An 11251-nucleotide genomic window follows, 5' to 3' on the forward strand; every position below is an offset into this window, starting at 1 on the left:
CGCTCCAGTCCCCTCCAGTCGACTTCCCGCCGTATAAAAACTGCAAAAAAACAAACTCCAACACCCGACAACAACAGTTTCCGGCATTCCCACAACTGCACACACAAAGCTTCTTCAGCACAAATGCCAATCACTTTTCACTATAACAATCAACACCTGTTGTGGTTGACTGTAAATTTCAAACCCCTAGGCTAAAGCGCAAATGTATATGAAGCACTTGGACTAGAGCCCCTTCAGTCAGTGGCATAACAAAATCCCCCGCGGTGCGGTTGACGGGGGGTGGGGGAGCTTCAGGGGGTCCCCTCAGCACAGTCCACTGTGCACGGCCGGCAGGACCCAGGCAGGGTCCAGGAGGAAGGAGGCCTCCTCCAGGTACTTTGCAAGGGGGCCCCTCTCAAGTTTCGTCGCACCGCTGCCAGCAATGTTTCAGCTGAGGTGTTTGTGAGGGCGCACCAAAGCCTCTGCTCCAGGACAGCTAGTGGTGAGACATTATTTTCTTCCTGTAATTCTGCCATGTTCAGATGCCTGTGTTGCTGCCACAGTGTGTGACACACGAGAGGCGAGCGTTGAAAGAGGTGCAGTGAGCCAAGACCCACACCCCGTAGGATCTTTCATTGTGGTGGGCAGTGAAGTATTCAGCCACCTCCATTTTTTTTTTAGAAGAGTGTGAATATTTGTCCACAAGCCCTGAAATGCCAGAGTCTGCACATGAAATACAACCTCCACCCTTTCAGCATTTCCCTAATTATACCTTTGCCTGCTTCCAAGAAGAAAGGTTGAATATGCAAACTGAAACTTGATTTTTTAATCTTTTTACATAGCTGTCAAGTGGCCCTCCATCCTGTGTGACACTTTCAGCCAATCCCAGTTATTCATGCACAACAACACTGCACTAACACCCCTTGTGTCTTTTTTTAACATCATAAATAGGACTAAATATATCACATGCAAAGTGCTGCTGGCTAAAAAGGCAGGACTGTCAGATCTTAGGTCATGCATGACGCCATGCATTACATAAGATCATTTGGACGCAATCTTTTCAATTTTAGAAAGTGGTCTAGTCAATTTCAAATACTAGTATTGATTTATCACATGCTGTGCCAAATAGTCACCTATTGTGTGGAAAGGTAACATTTCATTCACATCAAATATGAAAACAAACTTTTGCACTGCGATTTGAGTACATTCCTGTGGACAAGTGCTTTAAAGTGCACATATTTTCAAAACCTTCTTGAAGTGCTAGACCTCCTTCCCATAACATCTACCCCTTTAACTCTTCTAGAAGAAGTGTGGCTCACTGAGACCACTGGTGAGCAGGAAGGGCATTATGTCAGCCGAGGGGCCTGCCGTGTGCACAGAAGGCAGGAAAAGAGTTTTGGCAATTAAACTAGCAGCTTTGTCTAATCTTAAAATGACTAGAACCGCTTACACGTCACCAGTGGGCAAGCCTGTGCATCTGCCCATGAAAAAAATAGTCAGTAATTTGGTGATCCTGGGTCCCATGGCCCTTATGGTTGCTGCCAGATAAGGCACTGGGCACTCGGTGCTAAGGGTGAGAGTCTGGTACTCAGGCGGTTTGGGGCTCGGTACCCCTGGGACGCTACTCGAAGAACCTTTTTCTGGTGTGGCCCCCGGTGAGACTCTCCTAGAGGGAAAGGGCAACCATGGGGACGGGTTTGCCTCCCTTGACTTCGCCAGATCACAGGCACGAAAACGGAGACAAAGGTAATAATCTGTGGCCCGACCCCAAAACAGAGTAAACCAGAAATGGGATTCGAGCGAGGGCTGGGGCGGGAAGCAAGTAGATGGAGAAGGCTGGGGGAGCGTACAGGAAGAGATATGGTGATGGGGAGTAGAAGCGAACGCGATACACAAACCAAAAGGAAGGGAAAGGAGGGAGGTGGCCGAGTGACAGAGGGGGAGGGGAGAGAGTGACAGCAGCGGCAGGAGAGGGAGGCGCGGCACCTCCTCTGGGCGGGCGAACTGCAATCTCCAATAAAAACTCTTCGCTTACTAAGGAAAAAAAAAGTTTGCCTCTGTTGGCTGTTGGAAGCGAATTGAGCAATTCTCTCGGCCGCCGCCTGGTCCTGGAAGTTAACGATTGCGCGCTCTTGGCGGGCTTATTGACACAACACTTCCCTGCGCCTGGCAGGCGGAGCCATGTGAGGTGGACAGGCTGCACCCCTCCGCGGCCGGGGGCACCGGGGGCCCGGGGGCAGGGCCAGGAGGATGCTGGCAGAGGAGCGCGCACTGCCCTCGCCACTTCAGTGACAGCAGGCGGGAGGCGCCCACCAGGAGTCGGCGCAGAGACCCCCCAGACATGGACCACGCTGCCACTACTCTCTTCACCTCCACGGGCACCAGGGAGGCCCTGTCCAGGGGCAGCATGCTGACCGGCGCCAAGCCACTCGCCTTCTCCATCGAGAGGATCATGGCCAGGACCCCTGAGCCCAGGGTGCCCACGGGCCACCACCTGCCGCCCGGCTCCCTGGCCAAGGGAGAGGGCAAGCAGGGCCTACACATCGGGCCCCCGGCTCTTCCCTGCGTCCTCCCCTTCGTGCCCGCCAGCCTGGATCTGAGGAAGAGCCCCCTGCAGACCCCCGGCGCATTCAGCTGCGCCCTGGCGCTGAGGGCGGACCTGCCCCGCGAGGCGCTGCCCCTGCACCAGTACAAGGTGGTGCGCCCACGGGTGCTCAAGCACTCATCCTTCCAGGCCATGGGGGCCGCTTTCTGTTACTTCAACCGCGGGGAGGGGCCCTGCCACTCGTCGGCCGGCCTCAGCATCCACCCCGTGGCCTCCTACTTCCTGGGCTCCCCCCTGCAGCCGCCCCCCAAGGCCCACCTGTCCGAGAGGAGCAAACTGCCCGGGCCCGCCCTGGACAAGTACTGCTCGGGCCTGGCTTTCAAGGACCTGTCAGCGGCCCAGCTGCAGCACTACGTCAAGGAGAGCGCCCACCTGCTGTCCGACAAGATGGCCTTCAAGGAGCTATCCCAGGCCCAGCTGCAGCACTACATGAAGGAGGGCGCCCAGCTGCTCTCCGACAAGATGGCCTTCAAGGAGCTATCCCAGGCCCAGCTGCAGCACTACATGAAGGAGAGCGCCCACCTGCTGTCCGACACCATGGTCCTGAAGCCCTCCTCCAAGTTCCTGGCTGCCGGCCCGGCGGCCTGCAAGCCCAAGGTGTTCACCTGCGAGGTGTGCGGCAAGGCAAGTACAGGGGACGGAGGGCACGGCCTGGTCCTGCAGCCCCCACGTGCCACCGAAGCTAACCCCGCTCTCTTGTTTTCTTTAAAGGTGTTCAATGCGCATTACAACCTCACCCGGCACATGCCAGTGCACACTGGAGCCAGACCCTTCGTGTGCAAAGTCTGTGGCAAGGGCTTCCGGCAGGCCAGCACCCTGTGCCGGCACAAGATCATCCACACGCAGGTACTGGCAGCTGCTGATGGCGCGGGGCTGTGCCACTGCCGGAATGTGAGCCGTGCCTGCGACGGTGCAAGTGCGCCAGTGTCAGAAAGTGAGCCGTTCATCTGAAAGTGCAAACTGAAGTGCAAGTATGTTAGTGCAAGTGTGTCAGTGCCAGAATGTGAGTTGTGCCTGTGACAGTGCAAGTGTGTTAGTGCAAGTGTGTCAGTGCCAGAATGTGAGTTGTGCCCGTGACAGTGCCAGTGTGGTAGTGCAAGTGTGTCAGTGCCAGAATGTGAGTTGTGCCCGTGACAGTGCCAGTGTGGTAGTGCAAGTGTGTCAGTGCCAGAATGTGAGTAGTGCCTGTGACAGTGCCAGTGTGTCAGTACCAGAATGTGAGCCGTGCCTGCGACGGTGCAAGTGTACCAGTGTCAGAAAGTGAGCCGTGCATCTGAAAGTGCAAGCTGTAGTGCAAGTGTGTCTCAGTGCCAGAATGTGAGTAGTGCCTGTGACAGTGCAAGTGTGTTAGTGGTAGAATGAGGGCCGTGCCTCTGACAGTGCAAGCTGTTAGTGCAAGTGTGTCAGCGCCAGTATGTGAGTTGTGCCCGTGACAGTGCAAGTGTGTCAGTGCCAGAATGTGAGTTCTGCCCGTGCCAGTGCCAGTGCCAGTGTGTCAGTGCCAGAATGTGAGCCGTGCCTGTGACAGTGCAAGGGTGGCAGTGCCAAAATGTGAGGCGTAACTGTCGCAGTGCGAGCTGTCAGTGCCAATGTTAGTCCTAGAAAGTGCACGCTGTCAGTGCCAGTGTGTTAGTCCTACAAAGTGCAGGCTGCAATTGCCAGTATGTTAGCGCTAGAATGTGTGTCGTGCCTGTGACAGTGCAAGCTGTCAGTACCAGTGTGTTAGTGCCAGATTGTGAGAGTGCAAGCTATTATTGCAAGTGTTTCAGTGCCAGAATGTGAGCCGTGCCTGTGACAGTGCAAGTGTGTTACCGTTAGGATGTGAGCAGTGCATGTGTGCACATACACGCACATAAATGCGTGTGTACACACACATCAATATCATTTGCACTTATATCAATATGATATACACTTCACTATGCTGTAGAATACAGGATCGAACTTCCCACAAGGAGTAAATTCTTGGCTTTGTACGGACATATCATTCACTCGAGGGAAGTAGCGGTGTGATGCGGTTGAAATACTGCGCTGCAATAAATGTACTGTGTGCCAGGTACAGAGATGTGTGTGTTTCACCTGTGGGCACACGCGCATCCTGTTATATGCAGATATAGGCATTAAAATGGGAAGCCGGAAGTCCTGATGCTAAGTACCGCATGTTCACACACTTCCTGCGGAGGAGGGTTCCAAATGTCCCACGCACACTAAAGAAGTGCAGGGATTAAGCGCCAAATGATAGTTTGAAGGGTCTGCGTCGGTGTAAGTGCGCTTGTTTCTTTTTAATGAAGCCCATTAGTTAAATTCCAAAACAATTGTGGCGTTGTTTCAGATGAGGTTGTCATGCCACCTGTCCTTTGCCCTGTGTGCCCGCGTTTTGTTTTTTGTCCCCTCTCCGTGGCTCTCCTTGTTGCTCACACTCCCTGGGGAAGGAGGGCGCAGCTTCCGCTGACTGGGTCTTTGCGCTATCAGAGCACTAGGCGGCTGAACCCCAGCACGTCCTGGGGAGTAGAGAGCTTGATACTCGCCAGGACACCCCTTGCGCCGGATGTGAAACCATCAACCGAGGGCCACAGGGAAAACCCGCAAACAAAATTAAAATGCGCAACTAGCTGAGACGATCCGCACATTCAAACGGCGGTGTACCGTTGCCCTGCAGAGTAGGGGGGGTTGGGAGTTTGGGAAATGTCCATCCTCTAGCAGGTCACCCATTTTTTAGGAGATCAGGTATCCTCCAATCTCAAATAGCCCCTTTATTAGACTACAGGCTTTTCTGTCTCCGCGCCGTGGCTTCAGGGAGTCCGTCTGAGGCCCTCCAGTTTAGGCGGCATGTTGCCCTGGGCAGGGTCCAGTTTGGAAAAAGAAAGAGAAAGTGAGGGTGGTGTGTAATTCGTCTCTGACATTAATCTGTTTTTTCTTCATGTTTTGTGCAGGAAAAACCTCACAAGTGCAACCAGTGCGGCAAAGCCTTCAACCGCAGCTCGACGCTGAACACGCACACCCGCATCCACGCCGGATACAAGCCCTTCGTCTGCGAGTTCTGCGGGAAGGGGTTCCACCAGAAAGGTACGAGCACTGCTGGGGCACTGAGCACAAGGGGAGCGGGGTTCCGTGCAGTGCCAAGTGAGAAACCGGCGCTTCTGGGCAGCGCTGGGCACTGCGCGCAAGGTTAACGGTAAGATGCCGGACGCTTCTGTGCGCCGCCGGGTACTGCGCACAGTTGTAACAGAAGTAAACGTGCTAGGCTCAGTTAAGAAACTGGCGCTTCTGGGCGCCCCTGGGCACTACGAACAAGGGTAAAAGAAAGATGCGCGCAGTGCTCGAATAAGAAACAGCGCAACCGCGTAGAAGTAAGATACTTGCAGAGCTCAAATAAGAAACGAGCACTTCTAGGCGCCGCTGGCAGTGCGCACAATTGTAACGGAAAGGTACACATACCCCTCGAATAAAGATCTGGAAATTGTGCGCACCACTGGGACACTGCAAACAAAGGTAAGGGAAAGGGCGGCACACCCCGGAGGGAACACCCAAATAATGGGCATTTCTGGGCACATGCAGTGTGTGCAAAGGTATCGAAAAAAAGATCAACTCGAGGGCACCAGAGAGAATAGTGCCAGGAGGGAACGGGCCCTACTTCAATTAGAAGGGTACCCAAAACGTACGAAAATCGAGGGCAAATGTTGCCGAGACTTAACACAAAGGTACTGAGCTTTTCTGGAATTTCGGTTGTTTGTTGTCCTCTCAGGGTGGATATAAAATGTACTTTTATTTGATTTCGAGTAAGGAGTTTGTCGAGGGCTGGATCACGGGGGTCCTACTCGTGTTTCACGCAGTACACGTTGCCCAGTGTCTAGATAGTTTTCGTGGATATTTCGCGGCGCTTTAAGAATATTATCGGACTCTGCGCGGTGCTCGCAGTCTGCTGTAAATATGACCGGAGACGGCTTGTCGATTAAAAAGGCTGAGCCTAAAATAAAGAGCCGATCACTCCTCGGAGTAATGTGGCTACAGTGTATTAAGCGCCTTGAAGTGCTGCTTTACACCAATGTCTGCTCCATCGATTGGCAGAGTTATTAGGTTTCATCTGAATTTATGAGGCCAGTTTTAGGACTTTGGAAATAGCACATGGAGTCGTCGAAAGGTCCGAGTCCGTCTTCAAGGCAGTGACTGTGGGCGCCAATCTAGTCCCGGGTCTGTGCCTTTTGTTAGACTTAGGGGACCCTGGGTGTGCTACCGTGCACATCAAAGCAGGGGACTCGCGACGCTATACCAGGCGGGGATGTAGGAGCTGTGGGTGGTGCCCAAGACAAGCCTGGCAGGAGTCACGAGCGGTGATCGTGAACTCTGTGCCAGCGCAAGAAAAGTGCCAAGTTCTATGTGGCGCCTTCGAGCGCCTTCCATAGAACGTAGTCGCGCAAACAGGCACACTTCAGCGCTAAGTGCGCAAAGCTTCTTGCAACAAGGAAGACAGCGAGAAGGATGAATTTGCCCTATTTTTGATGCGTTCAACGAAACAATTTTTTTTTGTGTGCATTTTTAAATGTAAACTTAGAGGCACAAATGATGTCGTTTTATGAAAACAAAGCAAATTAAGCCTAATACCTCCCCTCAGCCTCCTGTCAAAATAGTGCAACACCACTTGCTTTATTTTATCCACAAATGTTACTGGCCGAGCAGCCCTGTGTCAAAATATCACCGAAAAATATTTATAAGTAAAGGTCGCGTGGTATATACATTGTTTGTAAATTGTTCTACATTGCGTTCTCTACTATTCTGCCGTGGTGCCAAAGGGAGTGAGCAACGAGGATTGGTGCAAACCCTCTTCGACCCTTTCTCATTTCCCCGTCACTTGCCCCTGGCTGCCTTCCTGCAAGACGCTGTAACCTGGTCACTGTATTGCGGCAAAAAACACCCAGGGGAATACAACAGCGCACACAGGAAACGTAAGAAAGACACGCCGGGATCGAAGTTACCGAACGGAAGTGACGCAAGGCCCCTGGCGATACGAATTTTGAACCAGTGCAAAAACGTAGCAATTATTTTTTTCTATCGGTTTTGGTTCCCGGGAATGCAAGAAAAGAAACATTTTTTTCTCCAGGGCACTTTACATGAGCATGTTATTACTGGCCAAAAATGAAAGATACGCGTGTGAAATAGTTTAAAAAAATGATATAGCGTGTGGTTTTAAATGATTGTTAAGGTAAAAGGCAGTTTGAAATAAATCTTTGATACAAAAAAAGGCTTTGTTTAAAAAAAAAGTAGCAAGCTGATTTTGTTACTTATATACATCTAGCGAACTCTACCCGAAGGTATTGGAACGCATTAGACAAGGCCACATTTAAGGCCCATACTTATACTTTTTTAGCGCAGCATTTGCGTCATTTTTTGACACAAAAGCGATGCAATCTTACAAAATACAATTGCATTTTGTAAGTTTGCACCGCTTTTGTGTCAAAAAGCGGCGCAAAAGCGGCGCGAAAAAAGTATAAGTACGGGCCTTATTTTTGAGGCACAGGGGAGCATCTAGCGATTTGCCCAGAATCACAGGATGTCGAGCCAACGCCGAGACTGGAAGTGGGTTCCCCAGTTCCAAAGTGGGCAGCTCGGGCCGTGATGTCACATCCCCCTATTTGTACCACAAAAATAAAACCCGGTTAAACCTTTCTATTCTGCTTTACTCATAAGAAATTGAACAAAATCATTTTGCCACAAACTTCGTTTTACAAAAGTGGAAAAACATGCACATGTTTTATTTTCGATTAGTGGAAAAATGCGCACACTGTCTACTCTTTTGTATTTATATAATACAATACGTACATAAAGTGCTAGTAGAGCGAGAAAGAAGTATGGAAGTGTATTTGCTAACTTAGTCAGCACCTGCGCAAAGTTTGTCATTAGTAGACAGCTGCGCAAAAAAGAAAATCGAACTGAGTTCATTCTGTGAACCCACAAGGATCGAAGAAAAAAAAAATCGGGCCTTGTCCGCACAGGCAGCTTTTCATTCAAAAGATATTGCAGAGTACAAGATACAGAGACGAAACAGCAAGAATCCGTCCGGGACGTGACCGTGTAGTCTACCAGGGTCTTGAAAATGCGCACCTTTGTTAAAAACAAAACTACATAAAACCAATCATTATTTGCGCACTTTCGCTTTTATGCTTGCGCATTTTTCAGTTTGTACACATTCCCCGTTACGATTCGCTAAAATGCAAATATCACAGCATCATCACTTTGTGGCAATTTAGGAAGTTTTTCCCAACAGAGACCGTTGCAGACCACGTGCTCATTAATTCAAAAACGCATTCGTTTTTGTCATATTTTCTGGTAGGAACGACTTTTTAAAGTGTCATCACCTGATGGAAATGTTAAACGCTGGTGCGCAAAGTGCTGATCCCCGGCACAAATCCGAGAAACTGAGCTGCCGGTGTGGAAGCGGAACGCGCAAACCGTGTCTCTTTTGAGGCAATATTTTCATCCCCTGCTTCACCAGAGAGCTTTTTGAAAAGCAGATCGAGGGTCTTGTGTAACCTTTGAGCCAACAAAGTAAAATCCACTTTGCACAAAGTGATTATCTATCTATCTATCTATCTATCTATCTGCCTGTCTATCTCGGTTATCGTTGAAAATGTACATTAATATCCATCTTTATACAAATAACACTTTCGCATATTGTTATAATTTTAGCAGGTGTCCAATAAGTAGGAGGCGGATTTCATTCTAACCAAGTCAAATTCCTTTGTTTCTTAGAATTTAAAAAGAGTCACACCAAAAAAAATCTGCAAAGTCATTTTTTTTCATTTTCAATTAGATTTTTATCCTTAGCTTTATGTGGCGCAAAAACGGCTCTCAAAGTGGAGTGAGTGCTGTCTCTTCACCAGCTGACCGCGGCGGCAGTCAGGGCGTAAATAATGCCCACTAGCAATGGTGCACGTTTAATGAAGAGGGAATGGACGCTTTCTTGTGGGTACTAACTCAGTGGAAGCTGTGAAATGCTGAGTGGTCACACTAGTGTCTGTGGGTGTGGGGGAGAGTGGGCGCTATAGTAGAAACGGAAAGGATGCTTGGCCCCGGCGCTAACCTCTGTAATTTGCTCCTCCTTTTCTCAGGGAATTACAAGAACCACAAGCTGACGCACAGCGGCGAGAAGCAGTTCAAGTGCAGCATCTGCAGCAAGGCCTTCCACCAGGTGTACAACCTCACCTTCCACATGCACACGCACAACGACAAGAAGCCCTTCACCTGCCCCGCCTGCGGCAAGGGCTTCTGCCGGAACTTTGACCTCAAGAAGCACGTGCGCAAGCTGCACGAGGGGGGGCTCCAGGGGGGGAGCCCCGGGGCCACCGGAGACCTGATGAACCCCGGCGGCCGCAGCCCCAGCCCGAGCCCTTGAGGGAGGGGCGCCGCCCTGGGCCACCGCCCACTGCAGCCACAGACTGCAGCGAATACCTGCCCCCACTTCCGGGTGTCCCCTGACTCAACCCTGGGGACCCCATCCTTCCAACGTCCCTCCGATCCAGTCCTGCAGGAGCCGGGACAAGCAGCTCAGGGCAGGCACAGCAAGTACAAAGTGTCCCCCTGCACCCCAAAAGACCGGCTGCTCCCCAGCCGCCCCGTTCTCACGGGGGTAGGGGTGCTGGGGAGCCGCCCTGGGCCATCGCCAACTGCAGCCACACACTAGGGCCCGGCGATCAGCACAGCTGAGACAATTAACAGGGGGTGAGTGGGGGGCGCCCCCCAGACCCGCATGAATCCCGGTGGGCCTGTGCTCAGCGCCCCCGGTATGGCTGGATTCTCCTCCCCCCGGGGGTGTTGCTTGTTTCCCGTCCCTCTCACCCCAGGACCCCGCCATGTGAAGCCAAACACAAGAGACGCAGACAGGAGGTGCTCCAGTATTTATTGAACTCTGTATTACCCGCCCGGAGGATTATATTTAAAGTGTACAGATTACATTTCCGTTGTGTTCCTTTTTTGTTACTCCCGTGCCAGATGTTTGCTGGTTCCCCCTTTTCTACCTGTTTTGAGTATCTTATATAAATATATATATATAAATATATAAATATTCTATATGGAGAGACGGTGTTAAATATGTCGTGGATTAAACGTTACTTTGGTTACTGGACGCGAAGTGGGTGTCTCCGACCCTCTATGAGTAACCCACCCCCGCCCTGGGAGTGGGGGGACTGGCTTGGGAGTGGGGTTGTGGGGAGGTGTGGTATGGCATCGCCGTGGCTGCGGGTTTTACTGGTGGTTTGCCTGCCTGGCCATGTGTGTGTGTTGGGGAGGGGAGCGGGTGGGTGTTAGGGGGTTGCTTGCCTGGCATGGAGACGGGAACGGGTGCTTTTTGGGATGGGGACGTCTGACATGCTAAGCTTTGGGATTTTATGGGGGCGCGTCTCGTGCTCTCGAGGTTCTGTGGATCAGACTGACTGAAACTGGAAGCAGGGAGAATGGATGCTAAAAACAGATCCATCTGAACTTCTTGGTCCTACCCCCCACCCCCCACCTCCGCCCCACCCAGGGGAAGGATGGAGGGCCCAGCACCAGCCGCAGGCGCGCTCTTGTTGTCTTGCCAGGCAGTGACACAAACTGTTAAAGACTTTAATTAAGAGGGGTAATTAGTTCAGATTTATCAAAGACGTGCTTGTTACACAATTAGCGATTGAGCACGCG

General features: G+C 51.4%; 1 protein-coding gene across 1 annotated transcript; it reads left to right on the forward strand.

Annotated features, from left to right (window-relative positions):
- Positions 1–2330: 2330 nt before the first annotated feature.
- On the forward strand, positions 2331–10651 carry FEZF1 (FEZ family zinc finger 1). The gene is made up of 4 exons (XM_069229896.1): positions 2331–3208; positions 3296–3430; positions 5515–5647; positions 9688–10651. Exons 1-4 carry the CDS (start codon positions 2387–2389, stop codon positions 9969–9971), a joined length of 1374 nt encoding a protein of 457 aa, XP_069085997.1. The 5' UTR covers positions 2331–2386; the 3' UTR covers positions 9972–10651.
- Positions 10652–11251: the final 600 nt, after the last annotated feature.

The sequence above is a fragment of the Pleurodeles waltl genome, chromosome 4_1 (assembly GCF_031143425.1).
Source record: "Pleurodeles waltl isolate 20211129_DDA chromosome 4_1, aPleWal1.hap1.20221129, whole genome shotgun sequence".
NCBI lineage: Eukaryota > Metazoa > Chordata > Amphibia > Caudata > Salamandridae > Pleurodeles > Pleurodeles waltl.